The following is a 25000-nucleotide window of genomic DNA, read 5'->3' on the forward strand; positions in this document are numbered from 1 at the left end:
TGTGCTTTCTCAGACCAGTCACTTCAGCAAAGTCATCAGCCCAGACTCGTATTTTCTCCACCAACTTCATCTGGTCTACGGTTAAACTTGTTAATGTGACTAGGAAGTGTTTTTCCAAACGGTTTATCAAAGGGATGGGAAAACTGTTGTAAACCACGTCCTTCTCAGCGATTACTATCAGTCTTCAGAAGAAACATGCCAAGTTAGCTAAAAACGCTCCAAAGTAATGTGAGAAAAATGGGTTGTTTTCTTAAATGACTAGTTTGGCCATCCGAATAACTAAATGTAATAGGGATACTATAGGACCTCGTATTGATCCCACCCACGGAATTATTGACTGGAATCGAGGAAACGCCAGAGTAACTTTCTCTAACACACCTCCCGGTTTAGGCGTCTTTGAGAATGCAATTGAATTTTGATTCCATCACCATAAGTATCACCAATTACGAATAGTAGCTCATTTACCTCCTCCGTTTAGATTAGATATGCTGTTAGCGAACCAAGCAAATATCACAAAGGCACAATGATTTGATATCTAAGGGAATATTTACAATACCAAACTCTTCTCTTACTTGAAACCATCATGAACACGGCATTTGACACGGTGGGTACCGAGTCCAAGATCCACATACTTCTGTCCTCCAAGGTACACATAGTACTGCAAAAATAAAGAACAGGTAAGCAGGCGATATACCGTAACTCGTCTTTAGTAGTGTTATACGCTCATATGAAGCTTTTTTAATCGATTAGTTGGGATCAATCGATGATGGGAATCGACCAATAAGAGAGCATAACGTCATCCATATTGATTGGGATGAATCAATCGATAATACTGACGCCATTCACATCAACGTCACAAAGGTTACAAAAGGCTAATGATGGAGGGTTGCAAAGGTTGGACTTATAAATGTTTTAGACAAAGGAAAATAATGAGGATGATGTATTATTTCAAAAAGTGACACAGGCATACTCGGAAAAAAGGAAATCCGAGTGCTCCTATCAGGAGTCGAACCTAAGACCTTCCGATTACTAGTTCGGATGCTCTACCACTGAGCTACAGGAGACTCGTGGGAGCTAAGGCCATTAAACTAGGTTAAACTAGGACCTCACGCACGTCCCGCCATGTCATTTTAAGGATTTTTTGCATTAAACTTTTGTTGGCAGTTTTAATTCTGGTGTTTTTGGCTCAGGAGAGACTGGGGATAATTCCACCCACTTCCGGTATTACGTGACCCTCTTGCATGACTTCCTTTCCGGTCGTAACATCATTTTGCTTTGTCTAAAACTTTTATACGTCCAACCTTTGCAACTGTCCATCACTATCCTTTTGAACCTTTGTGACATTGATGTGAATGACGTCAGTATTATCTATTGATTCATCCCAATCAATATGGATGAGGTGACGCTCTCTTATCTGTCGATTTCCATTATCGATTGATCCCAACTAATCGACAAAAACTCTTCATATGAAAGATAGTACTACTATCTTTTTTGCGCTTTTCCAAATTTCTCACTCCAAAGACAATTTGAATGCCCCACGAGTCAAACGCGTCAAAACCGCGTGATTTCACGTCAATGATATCTTTGGAGAATCAAAAATGTTTCCCATCTGTTAAGAAAATTGATGATGAAGACCTTTGACACAAAACATAACTTATAAGGTACAATAACAAGAAAAAAAAACAATAGCTGCATACCTGATTGAGAGCGTCATACAGACTCTCGTACAGACTTTCCAAGTTCAACAAAATCACTGTTCTTCCGGTCTCCATGCAAACTTTGATTTGGTTGATGTTGCGACAGATCTAAAGGTATCGTGCAAATTAAAGTACGGTTTTAGAGCCGGGTAATAAATAAAGATCCTCAGAGAATTCGTAGCTTTTCTGTATAGTCTACCTGTACCTGTGTATATTCCTGGTCGTTTGGGAAGCTACTTCCGAAAATCACTACTGCATCATCTGATGTCTTTAAGAGATGCTGCTGCATTATTCTTAATGCTGCATAATTTTCCGTCAGGATCAATAGATAGCGGTTGACGCTGAAGAAAGTAAGAGATACCATCAAATAGTGGATTCAGCATTGAACTCAACACTAATCATTGATGGTAAGTTAAATGAGTAGTTGGAAGTTTTCAAATGCTCAGTTTTGTATATTACACTTCATTGGTTTCTAAATGGCTTTCGTAACAGTGCTCATCCGTTATAGGTCAGTTATCACGTATGTAGAATAGATTACAAGGCAAGGACTGACATAGGGTATCCAAAATCGTACAATTTGAACCAAATTAAGGTGATTAATTCGAACCCCCTTATCATGTTTTCCAAGAGGAAAAGACATTGGGAACATTACCTGAAATAAGTTCGGTCTGCCACATCTTCCCGATTAAGACTTGCTTCGATTAGCCTTATGGCCGTAGAGGCTTCTACGTCTTTATCCTCCTAATAAGGAAAGAGATATAAAATACCTACGGTTGGCATAATAATTGTAAGCAGCTAAAAAAATATCCCTTGACTTCTTATAATTCCTTCTCCTAAATTAGCCTGTACTCACATCAGTGTCCTGGAAGTAGCATTTGAACATTTCCACGGGCGTTTGTTCAGTTAGCCCACCAAAATTCCTTCTGATGGCGTGTTCCAGCTGATGCCATCGAGGTCTTTGGCCACTTTTAGCAGCAATGGCATACACCATCTTGACAAGGCTTTAATGAAAGGCACCAAAATGGAACGATCACGCCACTGGATTGTAGGAATGCCCAGGCATAAATCAAATGTTAATAAAATAAAGAAATACCTGCATGGTTTCTCACCTGTAAAAGTCACGGAGGCCAAAAAATTCTTCTTTGCCACATTTCTTCAACGTTTCAAATTTTTTCTGCTCTCTGAAAAGCTGGGCGTATCCATTTGCCAGTGGAGGTATCAGAGACTGAATAAGGTGCTTTACCTGTATGTCAGTTGAACAGATCCCCCTTGAAAATCAAACATAAATATTTGAGTCGGAACGAATCCTGAAATAAAATCTGCTAGTGGGGTCAAACCATTAGAGGCCAACGTTAAATTATGATACCTAAAACTATAATCGAAAAAAAATATCCCTGACATGAATATAAACAGCGACGTAAAGAGTTAATCATTAAACGGTAAAAGTCAAGTTGCTCCACCACCCTAAGCTGCCCACTTAACGCGGGGAAGCAACTAAGAGTACTGCTACTCCCTCCTGGATGGGATGCTAGCCCATCGTAGGGTTACCCCTAACAATAGGGCTCTTAGGAAGAGACGACGACGACGACGCCAACAAAAACGGAACTTACTTGTAAAAAGTTTGTGTACTGTAGCCGAGCTATCAAGGAGCTAACGTCGTAGGGGTGGTTTTGAAGTTCAAAAAGAGAAAAATATATCATTATGCTTTCACGTTCTACAGAAACTTAGACTGTGATCATTTCACGTTGTTGTTTTGCAGAGGACGGCAGAGAAATGTACTTAAGTGTATAATGCACGTGAGACAATGCGGGGAAAACAACACGGTATTAAGCGATGTATAGAGCATATCAGTACTGAGCCAGAAACACTTTCCGTCCAAATTTGAGCTCTTGAGCTGTGGTTACTCACAATGCACTGTCTACCAGCTCTCCTACATCCGGTACCCCGCGGGACAACATGATGCCACGATTCATCTTGGCAGGATCTAGAGCCCAGTTTGAGATCCCAATGAAAGCAACACGTTGTGGTTTTTCATCGGTCTCGATGACATCATCAGCAGAGCTTACGCCATCTTCCAGCAATGGATGTAGCGTCTTGAGAGGCATCAGGGGGGAGTCCTCAGCTAAACCAACCTCATCAAGGACCACAACTGAAACGAACCTGTCCGGGTTTTTATCTTCTTGTAGTTTCCTACATTGGCAGAAAGTCCCCACAATACCCTCAGAAGTTGAAAGAGGACTGCACTGATAGGACACCATATGGACCTGCAACTCAAAGGACTTCAATTACTTACAGTCCTTACGAAAAAAGCATTTAAGAAAAATGATAAAAACACGTCTGGCTCAAAAAGAAAGAAGGTAAGCTTACGTTAAGGTGCTATGTAAAAGCAACATTCATCCACGATTTGACCCAGCATTTCCTGTTTAAATTTGATGGGTTTAGCAGGGCACATTAGGGTAATCAATTTATGGAATAATCTGCCGAGGGGCATTGTGAAAGCTGAGATCTTCCCGTTATTTAAATCCAGGCTGAAAGTTTCTCTTGGTAGTCAAAGGATTTTGTAACTTTCGAATCTTAATTAATTTTCGAGTTTTCGTTTTTGCATTGGGATAACCTCTAAACTTCTTGTCTTGTTTCCTTTCCTTTTATTTAATTTTTAGATCTTGGTGCATCGGTGTAATATTTGCATCTTGAACAAAGCACGTTATGTTGTTTTTCAAAATATCTGGAGAAAACAGTTTTTGTCTCTTAGCCATATCGCAAAGAACACTTTCGCCTTCCCACCTGCTTGAAGGTTCTGAAAAGTTCATGACTAGCAAAAACGCCTTGCATGTTGTCAGCCACAACAGTCCTGGCCAGTGATTTTGAGCTTCCTGGTTTACCAACGACAAACAGCGGAATCCTGAGCTCAATGCACACCACCATCATGAACACATTCTCAATTAAAGCTGTGTTGCGTGCAGTGTTCGGACCAAGTTCCAACTCGTTAAGCACAGCTCGCTGGCAGCTGACAACCAAGGAAACGACAGGTACAGAATGTTAAGAAAACTTAAGTGAGATAATCTTAACTGCAAATACACTTCTTCCAAATTTGAACGAACAGTAAATGAACAGCTAGGATTGTTCGTCGAACCGAACCGGTGGACATTAAAAAATCATTTTGAGGTAGAACGAAAACTCATCCAAGCAAGAAGAATGTGTTCGTAAAGAAATGTAACTAACCTTTTGATCTCCCGGAGAATTTGTTTTTCTCCACCAGGAAGTAAACATGGAGATTTGAAGCTCTGTGCCACTGCTCTTCGATAATCCTCGCGCCTGTCTTGCAGCTTAGCATGATAACAGACTCCAATGGCGAGTACCAAGACACGAGTGATGGGATCAATTGGCTCCTGGAAAGGAAACCACACGGGGAAGGTCATTTAATGATATGTGGACCGTAGGATCTTTTTAGTTACTTTTCTTTCTAACATAGAGTGAAACTTTGTCGGTAGGTAAAGACGATAATATGCAAGACAACTTTTTAGTTGATAGTTGCAGTAAATCAGACATTTAGTCATGATCGTAAGTGAGATTGGAAGAAGACAGGCACTCCACTTTGACCATGTTAATGCCATCATCGGTAAATAATTAAAATCACGCTGCCGTGTGGACATCTGAATAAATAATTGGCACTCCAATCTTAAAAGTACAACTTAGACCATGATACATTACTTCCATTCGTCAAAAATACTGTCTTCATCGTTAAAAGAGGCGGCGTGGCCTAGTGGTTGGCGCCGAACCTTTAATCCGGAGGTCCTGGGTTCAAGTCCCGCTCTGACCACTTGGATTTGTTTTCAAATTCCAGGCCACGCTTTGTAAATAGTCAACTGGTTTGCCTCCTACCAGTTGGGATATTTAACAAATGTTATCTTCAGTTGTGTTCTGCTTTATAGTGTTCTCAATTAGCACAATAGTGCTAAATACTTCGACATTTAAATAAAGTCATTTATTTTATTTTGTTATTTATTTTAACAACAAAAATCACGCTGCAATGTGGGCTTTTGAATAAATAATCGGCACTCCAATCTACATAGCAGACGTTCCAAACTACATAGACCAGGTTTTATTACTTCCATTCGTTAAAATACTACCTTCATCAGTAAACAATCAAAGTCAAGCTGTAGTGTGGACTTCTTTATAGAAATTATACCGTTCATTTTTCGCTGTTGTCGTCGTCGTTGTTGTTTTCAGAATTGGGCTTTTGATATTTACCACTTGGAAGAATTTGTTGTACCGATAAGAGTAACTTCCTAAGGCTTATCAAAGCTGCTATGTTGCGTAAAGGTCAATAAAAAACACACTTTTTCTTCATTTGACGTGGCTAAGGTTGAAACCGTTGCTGTTTGTTGCGTTCAACGTAAAAATAAATAATGCGTAATTACTTTTTCATCAACATCATCTTCGCCAACGTCTTCACCTTCCTGTCTTCGCTGTTCAGAGATCACCTTCTTCATTAATCTTCCAAGAGTGTCCACATGTTGGTAAAACCAAACCATTACCTGCATTGTCCTCTCGACATCACGAAGACTCACGAAACTGCACTCATCCTTCAAAAAGAAAAGAAGGTTAGGTATCGATTAGAACTTTCTTGACAGATTGCCAGAGGAGAGGCCTACAGAATATATATACATACTTTATATTTTTAATGGTTGTAATACCGCAATGTCTCACTGTAAAATAAACCCTGTATGCCCAATGAGCCTGTATTCTGATTCAGTTTCAGGATGTTAAATTATGTTTGTCTAAAACTTACTAGTTTTAGCTGTGAAAATGTCTATTAACCCACCGACTGATCTCTCATGTATTTCTGAGAAGCTGCTAACACAGTGGCGACTCCTTGGACCATCGATAAATCACCGGGTAACTGGCGTTCCCTCAGAATCTACAAATAATAAAAAAGCCAAAAATATACCATTTACATGTCTTGGGGATTCATAGTCAATTCCGCCTAATTCTTTCAAAAAGTTAACGCAAACTTCTTCGAGTTTCCGTGGCAGTTTGAAGTCAAATGATTTTTATGACAATACGTTTTTTAAAGCAAAATGACCTGTATGTGAGGCATTTCAATGTTCGCTGGCAGAAAGTTTAACATAAATATTTTAATAAAACTGAGCACTATCAATCTTACAAGTGAATTAACAACACCTAGATGTATATAAAACAAGTACTCACATAGCGGCTGACGATCTGATTGATGTACAAGCCCTCTACTTCGTGGCTCAGCTGACCGAAATCCCATATCAGCGGGCACATACTCCCTGGAAGAGCATGCACGCGATACACCAGATGACGTAATGGAATATGACCTGTGAAAAAATACAAATTCGTCTGTGTCTCTGGTTATACGAAAAATCCATGCCGAGTTGACGGCACCAAAGAACGATGAAACAGCTATCTGTCGCTTTTCTGTGGAGAAGGCTTACGCCTTTTTTTCTTCATGAACGTACAACATAATACGTAATGAGCCAGCGTTGGGGCCGTATTGGGGAAAATTGGTCATGACGTAACCTACCAGCTAGTCCATAGAATAAAATCAGTAACTACGAAGCCACATTTTTTTTTTTAGTTTTCCAACTTCCAGCAGCTCGAATTTTGAACTTCTTATTTGTTTGTAACAACTTTAACATGTCTCATAAAGTTTGGAATTTAAAATAACAGCAAATAGCCACAGAGGGTAGGTGTTGTACAAGGTGATCGGGTAATTTTTTTTGGCCGGGAGGAGGGGAGAGTCTAGAAAATGAAAATCAGACCATGTACAAGTATCTTTAAGTTAAGTGATTCTACGAGCCGTTTAAAGCCTGCAGCTCAAAATACAACGAGGGAGAGAAGTATTCCTTGCCGCACAGCTTCAGCTTGATCCCTTTCGAAAAAAACTGTTATCATACCAAGGCGATCGTCTGACTCTTCCGTTTTTACTCAGTATCCAAGCCCTGCTGACTCCAGCTTGTGAATCATATCGTCAGTGTGCCTATAAGTGAAGACATGCTATACTCTCAAGTACAGGCATTTCTATAAGGACGATCGAGGGGCCGAATTCATAAAGTTCATCCAAGTTAAGATAAATCCCGAGTAATGTCTTTACATCGAAAAACTGAGCATGACAAAAGAGGGATTGATGAGTCAAACACCTGGCCAGTTTTCCAGGTACCGTACTTTCTGTTATGGTTTAACTATGCACTGTACCAGTACTGTTCTTTCATTAAAAGAGCTCCGATGCAACATTAGACATTCTTCAACAATAGGTGTAAAAAGTTAATGTCTCATTCCGGTCATTTAGCATTTTACTTAAAATAACACGCAACTAAATGACAGCGACGAAACAGGGTGAGCAGACTTATAACAAGTTGGCATAATAGAGGTTATATGTGACTTCGGGTTATGCTTACAAAACAAAATCTAGCCTCACTCTTTTCCCAACAATAGCTGGGGTTGGACAAGAGTAACGGTAGAGTCTTTTTTTTTCTCGGTCCCCAGCACCACACGGGAGAGCAAGATATATTTCTAGACACTCTAGTTTTAAAGACATTGACAGAGTGTCCAGCTAGGAAAGGCTGTTGTGTTTAGCATATGAATATAGAACATTCATTTACGAATACACCTTACGGCCTTCACTACAGATTGATGTTTGAGCAGAACACGCCTGTCCTTCTAACCCCTAAATGTCACGTTACATTAACCACATTGTTTGGTAAAAGCTTATGAGCCGAATTACTACCCACAATTACTCACAGGCTCCCTGTCATTCATATAGTGAATAGCTAGCCTACAATCTTTTAAGCTGGAGGAAATGTAACACAACAAAGGCTTCCTCTCTACTTATGCTTCTTTCCATTATAAACCATCTTTGTGGGTGAGTCGTATTTGGCATCTCACGAGCAGCCGGGACTGCCCAAACCCAATAATTCTCTAATAGTCAATAATTCATGCGACAGACCATTTAAAATGTTATCACCTCCTGTAAGGATTGCAAGCAGCAATGAACTGCAGCCTTTCCAAGCCAAGGCCAATACGTCGGCCACGGATTCTTCTGTCCACCATAACCTCCTTGATCATGCTCAGTGCCTCAGTTGTGTTGGCCTCATCAAAGAACAGAACTGTGTCAATTTTCTTGTCTTGATTCTCTCGAGCCATCTCTTCTACCTGTTTAACTTTAAGTTTAATGTCTTCATATGTTGTACCTCCATGAACCTTAGAAGTTAACAAAAATTCATACGGTAAAACGATTGACGTAATCTTGAGGACTAATTCATATATCGCATTTCAGAAGCTTACAATATTCGTCAACATTCTGATAAGAAGAAACTCTGCACTCTGTTCGACTTAAATACCCACTTACTGCTCAAAGTTTTGCTGGAGCTTGACTTAAACTCCAGGCGATTGAAGCAGAGACGTAAAAAGTGAGTCATTTCTTGTGAAGGCTAAAGACAGCATTTCTGGAGAACGATAACGCCTCCTTGTTTTTTATGCTTTTGTTAAGACAGCTTGGTCAAATGGTGCTAAATTCAAAGAGAATGGCCGTTTGTAACTGAATCAGACTCAATTATCCAAAAGTGTTGCTTTTCCTTTTTCTTTAGGGTAATGTTCTTCTCTTTGATTTGAGTTCATGATCGAACGAAATTCTGTAAGTAAAACCAATGAACAGAAATAAAAAAAGGTTCACCATTTACACGTTGGATAGAGTTGCTAAGTGTTGTGATACTGCATAAATTAGCATGCATTTCTGTATCACGTGATTTATTGTTACGTAATCTGACCTCGTGGTCTTTTGCTCGCCGCCATTAAAGTTGTTGAGTTGTGTTGATGCTCGGTGTCCTTACGTTGATCGTAACATGGTCTCAGAGAGCGGGATCTAGACCAAATTATCAAGGTTCACTTCCTAGCTTGGAAGTCTTCAAGTCCAACGCTTCGTCCGTTATTGGTAGGCTCACTGAAGTCTATAGTTTTCGTTCGAGTGTGTTTGGATCGTCGCACGTTTTACATGGCTGCTGTTAGTACTACCGCTAAAATCCCCTCGCCGTTGAATCTTTCCGACCGTTTGCATCAAGGAGAAAATTGGAAATCATTTCGTCGTGAATGGAAGTTTTACGAGCTAGCGGCTGGCATTCACAAGAAAGCACAGGAAGTTCGGGTGGCTTCGTTGTTAAATGTGATCGGCAAAGAAGGAATGGACATGTACGAAACCTTTCAATGGGGAAACTCGTCGGACGCTCTAAAAATTGACAAGGTCTTGGAAAAGTTCGAGGAGCGTTGTGTCCCTGCACGTAACGAAACCTACGAAAGATATGTTTTCTTCAAACGTGAGCAATGGTCAAATGAATCGCTTGATAGTTACATAACTGCATTGATGAAGCTTTCAGAATCATGTGGTTTTGGCGCACTTCGTGAATCGCTCGTTCGCGACCGGCTAATTCTTGGTGTGAAGGATGACAGAGTTCGTGAAAAGCTTCTTGGAAAGCGAGACCTCGACCTAGATAAAGCCATCGAAACTATCAAATCAAGTCAAGTTACTCACTCGCAAGCGACAGAAATCTCAGAAGAATTTTCAGCTAACGAAGATATTAATGCAGTGGGGCAAAGGTCGAAATCCAAGCGCGGGAAAGTTCCGCGCCGCAAACCTCCCAGCAAGGACCCTCCCAAGATTAAAGAGTGTTTGTTTTGTGGTGGTACACATGCACTGGAAAGGAAATTGTGTCCAGCTTCAGGTCAGAAATGCAAGAAGTGTAGTAAAGAAGGCCATTCTGCAGTCAAGTGCCGAAGCAAGTCTGAAGATGCAAAAGTTCACATGGTCGAACAAGAAGAAGTCTTTTACGTTCATAGTGTCAGTGGTAAAGATCAAGCTCTTGTTTCGCTTACTTTGAATGGTTCAGCATCAGTAACCTTTCAAATTGACACTGGTTCTTCTGCAAATATCTTGCCACTACAGGATTACATCAGGGCAACAAAAGATTACAGTAAAGCTAACATTGTTCCTAAAGACATCACACTAGTTATGCACGATCGCTCAAAGCGAAAGGCTCTTGGTTTTGCAAGGCTGAAAGTGGCACATAAAGGTAGCAAGCATGAACTTAACTTTGTTATTGTTGATCAAGATGTTACTCCTTTGCTTGGTTTGAAGTCATCCCAAGGCATGGGTCTTGTGAAGATTATGGTACCTGGTGTTGATACCTCTGTCAATAATGTAGTTGCAGCTCCAAAGAAAGAGTCAGCAGTTTCTGAGAATGTCACAAAGGATCCTCTACTAATCCTTTTTGCTGTGTTTCAAGGCATTGGCTGTTTACCTGGAGAATACAGCATTGAGCTCAGCAAGGATGTGCAACCTGTAGTTCACCCCCCACGAAGAGTGCCTGTTCCTAAGAAGGAAGCAATGAAGGCAGAGGTTGCTGACAAGATAGTTACTCCTGTTACTGAGCCAACTGATTGGGTATCCAGTGTCCTAGCAGTGCCCAAGAAGGATGGATCAGTTCGCATCTGTTTGGATCCTAAAGATTTGAACACTGCAATTAAGCGCTCTCACTATCCCTTACCGACAGTGGAAGATGTCACCTCTCGTCTCACCAATGCCAAGGTTTTCAGTGTTTTGGATGCCAAAAGTGGTTTTTGGCAAGGTAAACTGACTGAGAACTCCAGTTACCTTACCACATTTAATACCCCTTTTGGCCGTTTCCGTTGGCTGAGGATGCCATTCGGCATTAGTTCTGCGCCTGAGATATGGCAGCAGAAGATGCATGAAGCCATTGAGGGTCTGCAAGGAGTTGAAGTAATTGCTGATGATTTCCTTGTTTGTGGATTTGGAGACACGGTAGATGAAGCAGTGAAGAATCATGATCAGAATTTAACAACCTTTCCACAAGGATGCCGTGAGTTGAATCTAACACTTAATTTTCAGAAGATTAAGCTTCGCCTATCACGTGTACCATTCATGGGCCATTTACTCTCAGCGGATGGTGTTGCGACTGACCCAAACAAAGTTCGTGCCATACGTGACATGCTTGTCCCGACAGATGTCAAATCCTTGAAAAGATTTCTTGGCATGGTTACTTACCTAGCAAAGTTCTTACCAAATCTGTCAAGTTTCTGCGAGCCATTAAGGCGACTGGAGCTTAAGGATGCTGAATGGTGTTGGCTGCCTGTTCATGATGAAGCTGTCCAAAGTATCAAGAGTCTTGTTTGTGAAGCTCCAGTGTTGAAGTTTTATGATGTTAATCGTGAAGTCACAATTGAAAGTGATGCGTCTCTCAGTGGACTTGGCGCCTCCTTACTTCAGGAGGGACAGCCAGTTGCATTTGCCTCAAGAGCTCTAACTCCAGCGGAAAGTCGTTATGCTCAGATTGAGAAGGAACTTCTCTCCGTGGTTTTTGCATGTGAGAGGTTTGATACGTACCTGTATGGTCGAGATGTGGTGCATGTTAAAACAGATCATCAACCCCTTGAAGCCATCTTTAAGAAGGACCTTGGTTCTGCTCCCAAGCGTCTTCAAAGGATGTTGCTTCGCTTACAGCGTTACAACCTTGATGTCAAGTATCAAAAAGGAAGCTTGATGGTAATGTCTGATCCCCTGTCTCGAGCCTATCTCGACGAACCTCCTTCACAGACCGAGTTTTGCAATGAGCTCGAGGAGATAGTACTTGTGGAGGATCTCCCTATTTCAGAAGCACGACTGAAGGAATTCAAAGAGGGCACCGCCTCGGATGACATTCTTCAGATCCTCATGTCCAATGTCCTAGAAGGTTGGCCTAAAACCCTAAATGAAGTTCCAGCTGAGGTCAAGCCATACTTCCAAGTTCGAGATGAAATCACAGCCCAAAATGGTTTGCTGTTCAAGGGCGAGCGCCTCATTGTACCTGCCAAGTTAAGAAAGGAAATGATGGAAAAGGTCCATTCGTCCCATCTTGGTATTGAGGGCTGCCTTAGACGAGCCAGAGAAGTGTTCTACTGGCCGCGCTTGAATGCCGAGTTAAAAGATTTCATTCTCAAGTGTGATATCTGCAACTTGTACAAGCCAGCACAGTCTCGAGAACCACTAATGCCACATGAAATTCCATCAAGGCCTTGGCAAAAGGTTGGCACAGATCTGTTCTTGTTTGATCAGCGGCAGTACCTGATTACTGTTGATTATTATTCTTCTTTCTTCGAGGTGGATAAGCTTAACGTGACAGATTCCAGAACTGTTATTGAGAAGTTGAAAATGCAGTTTAGCCGGCATGGAATTCCGGAAATCGTCATTTCTGACAATGGACCACAATATGCTTCTGCAGAGTTTGCAAAGTTTGCAAGTGACTGGCACTTTCAACACATCACTTCCTCTCCACGGAACCCCCAAAGTAACGGAAAGGTTGAAAGTGCGGTAAAAACTGTGAAAACATCATGAGGAAGGCTGTGCATGGAAAGTTTGACCCTTATCTTGCCCTCCTAGACTATCGTAACACGCCTACGGAAATTGGTTCATCCCCAGCACAAAGGTTGTTCAGCAGGAGAACACGCAATTTGTTACCGCTGTCAAGTAAACAACTAGAGCCTAAGTCAGTTCCCCCACAGGTTGTGCAAGATAAACTGATTAACTCTAAGCAAAAGCAGGCTTTCTACTACAACCTGAAAGGTACAGCATTACCTGAGTTGCAACCTGGACAGACTGTCAGGATGAAGAGGCCAAAAGAATCTACCTGGTCAGAAGCTGTTTGCAAGAAAATGATTGGCCCCCGTTCATATGTGGTTGTATCGGGTGGTCGAACCTACCGTCGAAATCGCTGACAGCTGCGATCAGTGCCGCAGTCAGATTTCCACCCTGTTGCAAAACCAGTAGCTGAGCCTCTACAATCAGTACTACAAACAGACCCCCCACCTGTTGTGAAACCTGCTGCTGAACATGTGGAAGCTGCATCCCCTCCAACTGTTACAAGGAGTGGTCGTACTGTCAAACCACCAGCCCGTTTTCAGGACTTTGCAACTTAAACTGTATACTTTGTTAGAAACTTTATTTTGAACATTGTTGTTTATTTTGCTAAGAAACTCAGTCGCAATTTACAAGGCTCAGTAAGACACTTTTTTTTTACAAAGGGGAAGATGTTGTGATACTGCATAAATTAGCATGCATTTCTGTATCACGTGATTTATTGTTATGTAATCTGACCTCGTGGTCTTTTGCTCGCCGCCATTAAAGTTGTTGAGTTGTGTTGATGCTCGATGTCCTTACGTTGATCGTAACACTAAGTCCAAAACACGTTACAGAAATCTGCAGAGGTTGGATGCATCGTGTTTCATTAATGACTTATTTCATTTATTTCTACTGCTATAAATTCTGGAGTTGTTTTCTCGTAATTTGATCCAACTAACCTTAACAAGCAGCATGTTTCGTGGTCCCTTAGGACCTGCTTGTAGTCCGCACATATAACGGATTAGGCGCGTCTTCCCACAGCCTGTTTCGCCCATCACGATCACAGGAATATTGCACCTGTTGATCAAGAATTTCTCGATAACCTCACAACTTAACTGGTGATCTTAAAGTAGAGAGTATTGGAAGTACAATCGAGAAGTATTCGGCTCTAAAATAGGTTCAATATTGAAGAAAACGTAATCATTATTTACAAACAGGCGTTATAACCAGATACAAAAATAGAATTCGTGTTTACAGTTGAAAAAACATGCTACATACAATACATACCTAAACCTCATGTGAATGGCCATGATCTTCTTAACATTGTCTGTAGTCAGTTCATAGGCTTGATCTGGATCGAAGTCTGGATTGGTGTTTATCCATTGAGCACCCATGACTGAGCACAATTTATTTATCTTTTCAGCCCTACAATGAAATAAACACTACGTCTACGGCACCATTCTGTGGGACGCTAACAACTACTTTCAAAAAGGGGGCCGATCGAACTTTCCCAGCTTGACGGAATTTCCTTAACAAATAAAGGAATCAAAAGATAGTATTTTTATTGCCATAAAATAAGAGGGATGAAGTGCTCAGTTTATAAGAGTATCATAAACATTGATTTACTATCTTTTTATGCTTTCTGATGAAAAAGGAAATGAGTTCGCAAAGCTCCCTTCGTTCGCTTGGTTTACTTCTTCCTTGTTAAATACAACTAATCTCGCACCCAGAGTTTTTCACCGCAGAAATCCCGCGGTAAAAAATGCTAATGAAAGGCAGCGCCGTTAACTGGCAGCCGAACAAAAACGTTTTTCTCAAATTCCCCAGAGTGTCTCCAGCTGACCAACCGCTGGTCAAAGAACCTGAGCACTCTGAGTACAAGGTTAGGTACAACAAGTTAGATAGAAGAAGTTTGCCAAGTGAGTTTTGATTTTGAAAATGGCGCAGAAGTGAAATCGGCAGTGGGGTGTCTGAAATGATCTGAGAACTAACTCAATGTCCATTTAATTTCGGTTATGATCCCACCTTGGCTTGCCTCAGACAGGTTATGTAGCTTATTTACTATTTACTTTTTCCAGTTATTGGCGCTTGCGGTAAAATCAACACGCTGAGCCATCAGTCCATTACGCAACTGTTTGGACATCAAACCTCTCTCCAACGTTCTGTTTGTTTGAGGATCAACGAGGTCGCCAGCAGAATTGATGTAGAATCCGAGAAACGTCATTGTGACGTGGTCTTGGTTGAAGAACAAGTATGGATGTGGGCTAAAGGGCACAATAACAACTGAGGTGAGAGGTCAAACAAGGTAGAGACGGTACATTTCTAATCTGTGTTTCTGGTTTAAACAAATTCATAAGCGTGCATCTTAATTTAGTACCGTGACCAGTTGTGATGTATCCATTAAATCTAGGAGACAGGTTTCAAATCATCACCACTACAAGTACTAGATTACGTAAAGAGGTAAAATTGAAACGTTGCTTAACACCAATCAGGTGTTCTAATGCCACTGATACCCAAAGTCGAAAACAAACCATTCAGTAAGTTTATTACGCCCTTTTTGCCTCAAAGAGCTCAGAAAAAAATGAAAATGAGAATTTTTAAAAACAAAAAAAAATGAAGGCCTACAGGATCTGAAGTGTAACCTCTAAACATCCCTACGAACACTTGGCTGAAAAAACTTTTAGTGGTGTTAACATTTCTAGTTTTTTTGTTGGTAATGTCTCACCTACTTTCCCAACTTCTTCTGAGTTTAAATAGTTCTATCTCCCTTCTTTCAAGTTCTGCGTTGTCTCCCGTAAAAAACACCGTGTTCTCTTCCGTTAAAGATGGTGTGGCAAAATCCTGCATGACAAAGAGTTTTATCAAAATCATCTCTAAAATTATGTGACAAATTTAAATTTGAATCTTAAGCCAAGGAGCCTCGTGAAAAAAATGCTTTCTCTTCCTGCTTCAACAAAAATAATAAATATTTCGTCAATGTGCTTTTTTCCAGAAAGAAAATCAATCTTATACTGTCACTCTGTAAACTGAGTAAGAAGGAGTTAGGGCGTTCGATCACTCCCATTTAAGAAAAATTGATCAGCAGCCCTCTAGAAGGTAAATAAGAGACGCATGTGCTTAACGGGCAACGATTTTCCTTTCACAATAAAATATCACTTGACACGGTCGTTACATTCCCTGAAAACTTTCAGTCGTTAAGAGTTTATAGAAGTGACAACTACTTACCCTTGACATTTGTATCATGAACCGTACTACAAATGATCGGAAGCCTTCAAGATTTGTCACATAAGGACCTTCCAAAATAGTTCTCATCAGCTTCATGTCGCAAAAGAAACTCTTTTCACAATCTCGAAGCTGGGAATTCAGAAAACTAACAAAATGGCGAATTTCTGACCAGGATGGATCAGGAATCCCGCAGTTACTGTGGAAAAATAAGGAGTTGGTTCTTTAAACGAAAGATGCCATGAAATGAAAAAGCTTACTCTTCAACTATACACGGACTGAGACGCAACGGTCGGAACAGGTTGGCAGCGGCCACTTCGGCATCGCCATTAACAAGTCGACTGACCCAACATAACATTGGCCTGTCATCAACAATTGTGTTTCTCGTTTAAAATAAAAATCAATTCTGATCGCCTAGGGATACCCCAAGCAAAGCCCCTCTGAAGTTATTCAACGGCATATTCAGTGGACAACTAAGATGGTCCCATCTTTCTCCCTCGGGTAGCTAATCACAGTGTGGAATTTGATTCATCTTGCCCGTTCTCAAAGTCCTTCCGGCATATAATAATACAAGTTATTCCCGTACTCAGCACTCACAAAAGAAACCCTTCACCGTCAACAAACCACAAAATCTTCTCAACTGCGTGTTAAAGAATCTAGCTAATGGAAGTGTAAAACAAAACATTGTGTTTGGTTACGACCCTTCCAACGGAATTTGCGACACCTCTGTTTTCACCTTTAAGATTTGAAAAGCTTCACGAGAACTGGTCCCTTCACTAGCTACGCTTTAAGCTAGTTGAGAACTGAAAATGTGTTTCAAGGTGCAATGCATGCCTAAGAATTGTCCCAGACTTGCAGACAACAGAAACAAGGACTATCCAATGAATAAAATTATGAGAAAGGACACTGCGAATATGAACTAAATCACTTGCACATGCATAATCTAGAGCCATGGGTTCTAACCTCTTTGAAGTGAAAATTGGTTTTATTTTACAAACCTGAGCAAAAGAGTTAGACAAGTCTTTTGGTCTTGATCAATGGTGTCAGGCACGAAGGTGAAGTTGTCCATACTTGCCCCTTCCTTTGACAGTTTGAGATACTGATAAACCCTCTGGAAATGCGGACTTTCGAATTCTTTGACATCAAGCAGAGGATTTAGGTCACTTGGATCTGTAGAGAATGTATTATCAAAAGGTCGCTGCATGAAAAGTCTCCTTAAGATGACTAATAGATAAAAAAAATACCTGGTTCCTTGGCTAAACGACATAAAACAGTTCTTGGAGTAGCACATGAGATAGTAGGTAGCAGATCATCAAACGGTTGCTTTGATAGCTTGGATCTGTCAGATTGTCTCTGAAAACAAATATAGAGGAACCATATTAAAGAAATAATAACTAACAAAGGCGTCCAACCATCTCGCCAATGTTATGTATCTACAAGAATATGTGCTTTGAAAAGGCGAGCTGTTTATGCATGCAGAAGAATATATGCTTTGAGAAAAACAAGTTATTGGCCGTGAATATATGTCTAAATAACAGAACAATTACATCGTTATCCACAGAGTGAGGTAAACACTCTTTGGTGTTTGCAACGGAATTGTTCCCAAAAACCTGGGCTTTACTAACCTCTCGACTTTCAGCTTCCTCTTCTCTACTAAATCCGGTGGGGAGGGGGGAAGCTGTTGTAATCTCGATGACATACAAGTCTGTGCTTCGTCTCCTCCAAAGTCTTCCCATTTTGTCACAAAGGGAGCCGAGAACAATTAAGTTAAAAAGAAGGGTGTCCAATCCACGTCTCATCTTTAAAAATATAAATGAGCGGTCACACTGTCTGGGCTTTCATAGGTTACTTATTTTTGTGCTAGGAAATTTGCTTTTTAAGCATATGTTTAGCTAAGCTTCGAAACGAGGATCAAATGTTTTTTTTTCAGCACACCATTGAAATAAGATTTGTCACCTTTAGTGTTAAAATTGTCACCTCGGGTATCAATATTTGGAAAATTCAACTTCAGTTTTATTGGTATATGACAATCGTTCCTGAAATATAGAGGTAACTTTGCGTTATTTGGTTCCGAAATGGACTTTAAAAGTCAGTTTTAGATTTAATCTTTAATTTTCTCGTTTTCCATTCATGGAACTAGACCTGATTCACTTTAGCCCCACATTGCCAGTTTCTAATGTGATCGTGACTAGAGTGATCATAAGATACTTCAAAGAGCCATGCAGTGTTTCCTCCTTCAGAAGAACTGAGCAAAGTGGTTTAAGTGCAACTGATCCAATGCTGGAAAATGCATCTGATTAGTTAAAAGTAAATGATGACGAATGCGAACATTTAGGCGCATAACCTATTTCTCAGGATTTTAACGTCATCATTTTTGGAATTTACCTTTCGTACTTCTATCTACTTTCTGGGGTTCTTCTTATTTCCATTTCGGCACGGAACCCGTTTTCCACAGGTTCATAATTCCCAATATCTTTTTTATGGGCATGACTGAAGAAAACATGATATTTTCACATAATACTAATAATTTTCTCTTACCGAAGGAGATACGTCCAAATGGAATACACGGGAGAGTGGCACATTAGCCTTGACCCCGTGAGGCAGGAGTGAATCAACAAGCATGGAAGAGTCGGTTGAATTGCCATGGAGAGGTACCGTGACATGCAAGGATGTGTTTGGGCAGCGTGACAAAACCATGTCGTTGTTTACAAGTTTGGTAAGCTGGTCTGTCAGGCGACGAACGAACAGACTTTTTCCCAGGCCTCCTCGGCTCGAAGACACCACTCGAACACAGAGCCTGTGTACAAAGAGAGTAAAGGTGAAAACACCGCAAGAAAATAGCGAAAAAAAATAACACCACCCAACGATTTTTGCCTTGAATTTAAAGAGAAAACTTACTTCTCCGGATCCAAATTCCCAGCTGGAGTCCAAGTGATTTTGCTGTTGTCAACGTATCCATACTGTTGTGGAGGGATTCGAAACTGCTTTTTAAGATAGCTTTGGAGGTCGCCGGATGAAGGGCAAGGAGGAGCAGCGACACGATACTGATCAAGGGCTGCCACAATGTTGGCACGGTCTTCATTCTCGCTGCTACAGATTATTACCAAACCAAACTCTACGACACAAGAAAATTTAACGAACTTTCCTTTTTTGATGTACTCTAGCACATGAGTTAAAACTAAAGAGCCGCACGTCTCAATTTGTCACTAGTTACGGAGCCCAAACTGAGTTGAGAATTGCTAAGCGCTTCTCTACTAGAAGCTCATTAATATACTCGCAAGTTAACATAATCCTTTTCTTGTCTTTAAAAATCGATTGCCAGTTCTACGATACTTCGTTAACAGAGTTCGAACTAAGCAATTCCCTTCTCTAGTCTACTTTGAATATAATACTGCAATACTGTTAATCAGTACATCTCTACATTACTGCTCTGACTGTACTCACGTTCTCCCGTCTTGCCAGCGAGCCCTCGTGTCACCACACTGAGCATTTGTACTGCCTGTTTGCTGACAGAGAAATCTAATTGGTCAGCATTTACAAGGCAGTAGAATCGACCTGTCAAGTCACCAGTTGCTCGTCTCCATAACAGCTCGATCTACACAAAACCAAAGAAGACAGTTCGGTTAGAGAGGTTCTGGGATCCTAGGGACTACTGTGATAATTTATGGTTAAATTATCCAGTATACCGCATAACTTGTTCCTGGAAGTCACGGTCCTTTTGGCCTGTGTCAACGATTGCAGGCCCTGGGAACAAGGACGCTGAGTGTATAATGGCACTAGGTACGTCATGTGTCTTTACAGACATCTCTCTGAGAGAATGCAGACTTTCATGCCAGTGGAGATTTCTGCAGATGACATTCGCAAAGGCATGTAAAAATCACGTGCCCACAACAAGCAAATGCCATGGTGTTGACAACAACAACAACAAAAAAAAAAGCCAATACTCGATTCAACATGCGTACTTTAAAGGGACACAGTCACCTTTGTGACCGCGCTGACCTGGACAGTAGTTTTGTCAGTTTGAAAAACGTCTACCTCAACCCGAAATCAAAAGTACGCGTCAAATACATCTAGAAATCCGCTTCAATCTTCCCAGTGTTTTATCGGATTTTGAATCTTTTACTGAAAACCTGTTTCTGAGCATGCTTTTGCTCATCCTATGGTATTATTTTATCATGTTTGGTTAAAAACAGTATGGATCGCGTCTCCAACGGAACATGAAAAGAAGAGGTGGGAAACGTGAAGGAGCCGGGCGGAGGAAATCGCCTGCGTTGACCAACATAACGAGAGAAATAAATCAAAAACATTGGAGAACAAATCTCCATTATATATATTTGGAAAATCGCATTTTCTCAACCTGGCGAAAGGTCCGTGCGGAGGGAATCTTTGTAAACGATTAGAACTTCGCGTCATAGCTGCTTGGTTTGGAGCTCAGACGAAGACAAGCTTCGGTACACAGTCGATTATCTCCTCGACAAAGAAAACCTCTATTAGAACCTCGTTTTTTGCGCGTCGAGCAAGCGTTCTTGTAATGACATGGGTTTGGTTCCTAAATTTAGATAACGGAGAAGTTGTAGAAACGAAGTTATAATAAACGCAAAATATATGATTCAAAGCAGAAATGAAGCTTACCGGTAGTTTCGCTACAAAGTCGTTTCGCTACACTGCAGTTCAGGCGATCCTCTAATATTTGAACTCAATTTGCTTCTTATGCAAACACTGTGACACGTAGAAACAGCTAAGATAATTTTTCACACGGCCGGATACCGAAATAAACAATTAAATGATTCTTCGACTTCAGAGGTATTCGTTGACGTTTGACTTTCCCTGGACAAGTCCATCAGTAAATTTTCCATGGTATCCAGAAAATGAGTGTTTAATATGACATTAAGTCTATAATCCCTATAATAATTTTGACTGGAAAACACTTCGACTCGACAAGGTTTGTTTAGATTTTTCAAAGGATGCGCTTCTCAGCACGAGACTTGCGGATGAAGTGTGATATGCAAATCAGCTAAGAAATGGTATCTAATGCACCAGGTGACTGTGTCCCTTTAATCTAACGCAGCAAAGTGGTAAATGTAACTCAAATATATGTACCATAAAAGTAAAAGGAAGAAGTTTTATTACACGCACTAAGTTCATTATGATTTATTGAACGTTACCTCCTCAGCAGTCGTCTCAGACGTACAAATAAGCACCTCATCTCGGCTTGGTAGAGGCTGCTGTTTGTCATGCATGTACAAGGCAAGGACCGTGGCGAGTACGTCACCTACAGGTATTCAAGTGAATGTTTACATTTCTTTCAACAACTCAAACTCAAAAGATGACATAGAGCTAAAGAAATTCTGAGATCTTTATACCGCGTCATTTAATCTAGAAACCTCAACTAGACGGTTGCTTTCGTCCTAGAAATTTTTATTTGTCTCTTAACTATGAGGCATATTTTCTTAATTCGAAGGTCGCCCTTTCGCTGTGACCTCCTACCTTTGGAAACAAGCATGAGATTAGGTCTTCCTCGTTTCAGAAAAGCTGGAAATGTACGAGCCTTTCTCCCTTTATCTGAAAGTCAAGCAAAAATCAATAAAGTAAATGACTGTTTTTAAATATGTATAACCAAGGTCTAAGGAATGTGGTTACATTTTGCTTGGTGACAATCTTACCCTTAACTGCAAGCTCTCTAAGAATGTTTCCCAGCTGAGCAAGAGTAAGATACTCGCTGATCCCTGCCTCATTATCTTCGTCTCTCCTTTCTCCCTGGTCAATGCAGTTCTGAGGGAGCTTCGACGGCAACTCAAGTAACCTGTCTGACTCGGTTAAGGCTCCACTATAAATGCCAAATAACGAACTTTCACTTAAAAGGTGAAGATGGTCTATGGTCAAATGATCTATGCTATATGGATAATGGAAAATTTAAAGCAAAGTCTTAAATTTACGAAAAAATTCATTGTGGTCACGTGGTTCAAGAGATAAACGGTTTTTTCTTGTATTTTTTTTTTCTTTTTGTTTCTTTGCTTGAGTGATTATTTTCTTTGATTTTGGTTTGTTTTGTTGTACAGTTGTTGCTGTTGTTGTTGTTTGTTTGCTGGCTTGTTTGTTTTTGTGGTGTGGAGAATAATGGAGTGTTCATTTATTTATGGTTTATATGGAGATGACCAAATATATAGTCAAAAACCTCCACATGCAGGAAAAACAGAAGATAGATGTGGAGACCACTGAATCAATTTAATATTAACAGTAGGAAAATTGAATTTATCAACGATGCCTGCATTTTACTTAAACTTACCCGTTTGCTTCCTCTGGTATCTCTGGGCCATCAGGCGTTCCCTCCGGGCCAATCTCTCGCACAATATCAGGGTTACTCATGGCCTCCTCATAGAGACACTCGAGGTCCGCGTCATCAGCTTCTTGTAAACACCACAGCAGCAAGTCCTCTTCTTCTGCTCCGACACCTAGACTCGCCATGGCAGACAACGCAACCTGTTCTGAGTATCCCTCAACTTCAGCAGTATTAAGGAAACGTCGCACCTTTGAAATGTCTTTTGCCAATGGTTTCTTGACGGAAGCAGGCTGTAATTGAGAAAATGTACCCACTGTCAAGGGGCGCTTGTCGATGTAGTTTTTGTTTTGATACAATGTATCGCGAGCGTCAACCTCAGCTTGACGAGGAGTCAGGCTAAAAGATGAAAGGAAACCCATGCCTTTAGTGTGGTCTAACAGGTCTGTGTCCTTGAATGCCCGCTGAATTGCTGCTTTTAACTGTCCAGCTTCCAAGCTAGGACGAACACTTTCCAATAATGTAAGAACCTGTAGACTATCAACATGGAGATCGCTTCGGCGGCAACCTGCGGCAATTTCTTTCCTGAGAAGCATCAACTGCCGAGTGGTGAAGAAATTCAGCTCTTGGTATTCACTTCTAGCGTTGCTGACCTTCTTCTTCCAACTAAGGTAACAATTTTCCATGGCCGTACTTGCAGCTGCCAATTCTGCGGCGATTGATTCCCCTTCACGTTGATCTTTGCTGCAGCTAAACTCTTGACTCCAGTGCATCCGATGGACAAAACCAGAATCGTAAAGGTTTATGTATGCCGTCGCAAGACGCATGATGCCTTCAAGGTTCTGCAAGATGAAGCAAAAGTGCATTAATTCTGTATAAAATATAAACCTGCCGAGTAGACTGCAAGAGCTTGATGCAAGTGTTGGTTAGCGCTTGTAGCGTGGTGGTTAGCGCATCCAACCGATCGGCAAAAGGCCATACATCTGCTTCCTGTGGTGCCACATTAAATATTAGAGACTAAACTTAGACTAACAGCGATACAAAGGAGTTGGAATCTGTTGTTAGAGTGTATTTTGTGCGTTTGAGAGCTTTGTACCTCACAAGACAAGTGATTTGGCGCGATCTGAAACTTTTTGCCAAGGAAATCTTCGGGGAAGCAGCTCCATAAATTGAGGTAAAATGCCCTCTTTCAACTTTATTTTGTGAAGGTTATTTTCCAATTAAAATCGCTTTATTAATACTCCCTTTGCATTTGATGAACAAATAATTATATTGCAATTAAAATAAGAGATCATAACCCTTCTCTGGATAAAACAGAAACAACCAATCTACCGTTACTAAAATACGGCGTTTTACTGACCTTCACAAACCTCTCCACATCATCCTTTCCCTTTTCAGCCTTGCCAGCAATCAGCATCAGTTTACTCTGCAAATCTTTAAGCTCATCAAGCGAGTACGTTTTACTCTGCAAATCATCCCCTGCATCTTTAAGAGGAACTGTCAAACTAACCACATCATCCAAAGACAACCGTTTTTCATGCTCAGTTGATGAGTCACCTTCAGGAGCCAACTGACCCACAATGTAGGTACCAGTGGAGTTGATCATCTCAGCCTGGACCAACGATGTCATGGCGACTGACCCATGTGATTCCTTAACAGTCTTAAGCCATTCCAGATGCCGACTGGTGTCACACTATCAAAAATAAACTACAATTTAAAATTTACCCATACTGTTGTAAGTCTGTCTCTAACACAGTTCTAAAGCTTAACTTTAAATATTCTCATCTCTCCTCTAACAGGATTCAATGGGTTTCTGTGGCTTTTTAACTTGCCGTCCAGATCTTGTAGTAATGGATGACAGGTGTGCATCTGCTGTGAATTTGCTTGGTACTTCTGCTTCTGTGGATGCCAGTTGATCAGTTTCAGGAAAACGTGGACTCCTGGATGAGTCATGAAATGGTGGAACTACAGCATCACGCAGCGGTGGGTGCATGGGCTGATCATTTGGAACTGAGATGATGTCTCCTATTTCTTCTGTTAATACGCCCTTGGTCATCTTCCAAGAGTATGACCTTAGCAACACTTCTGTTTTGCGCCATTCTTGATCTCTGTTTGGTTAAATTCGCACCTTGTCTCCCTCCTCTTGGAAATGTTCTGGCGAAATTTGAGTGCTTTAGCAACTTGGTCAGGGCCAACAGCTTGCGGTAGACGTCTTTGAGTCGGGATCATTGTGCATGTTCGACGACTCATCAGCAATTGTACAGATGATACACCTATATCTTGAAAAGGTGTATTACGATACTTGAGCAGTCCTTCAAATGGGTCTTTGTGGTCTGCTGAACTTTGTCTTTGATTTGAGCTGTCATTGATGGCCAGAAAACATAGCCTCTTGCA

The 25000-nt window shown here is 40.9% G+C and overlaps 1 protein-coding gene across 1 annotated transcript in view; it reads right to left on the reverse strand.

The window, feature by feature from the left end:
• The window catches only part of LOC146479005 (E3 ubiquitin-protein ligase rnf213-alpha-like), a 123731-nt gene that overhangs the window by 48957 nt on the left and 49774 nt on the right, over positions 1–25000 (reverse strand). Inside the window, 31 exon segments of the mRNA XM_085111310.1 lie at positions 1–182; positions 573–658; positions 1698–1805; positions 1903–2038; positions 2350–2438; positions 2551–2698; positions 2807–2965; positions 3606–3961; positions 4482–4704; positions 4920–5086; positions 6119–6283; positions 6523–6618; positions 6909–7042; positions 7622–7704; positions 8689–8924; positions 14067–14184; positions 14395–14532; positions 15177–15371; positions 15833–15948; positions 16333–16528; positions 17328–17499; positions 17574–17682; positions 17955–18128; positions 18868–19126; positions 19228–19444; positions 19774–19924; positions 21495–21601; positions 21817–21891; positions 21993–22156; positions 22616–23448; positions 23967–24299. The exon segment at positions 1–182 is cut by the window's left edge and continues 4 nt beyond it. Of these exon segments, the coding sequence (XP_084967436.1) occupies positions 1–182; positions 573–658; positions 1698–1805; positions 1903–2038; positions 2350–2438; positions 2551–2698; positions 2807–2965; positions 3606–3961; positions 4482–4704; positions 4920–5086; positions 6119–6283; positions 6523–6618; positions 6909–7042; positions 7622–7704; positions 8689–8924; positions 14067–14184; positions 14395–14532; positions 15177–15371; positions 15833–15948; positions 16333–16528; positions 17328–17499; positions 17574–17682; positions 17955–18128; positions 18868–19126; positions 19228–19444; positions 19774–19924; positions 21495–21601; positions 21817–21891; positions 21993–22156; positions 22616–23448; positions 23967–24299 (5725 nt within the window).

Source organism: Pavona decussata, unplaced genomic scaffold, assembly GCF_977016875.1.
Source record: "Pavona decussata unplaced genomic scaffold, jaPavDecu1.1 SCAFFOLD_61, whole genome shotgun sequence".
NCBI lineage: Eukaryota > Metazoa > Cnidaria > Anthozoa > Scleractinia > Agariciidae > Pavona > Pavona decussata.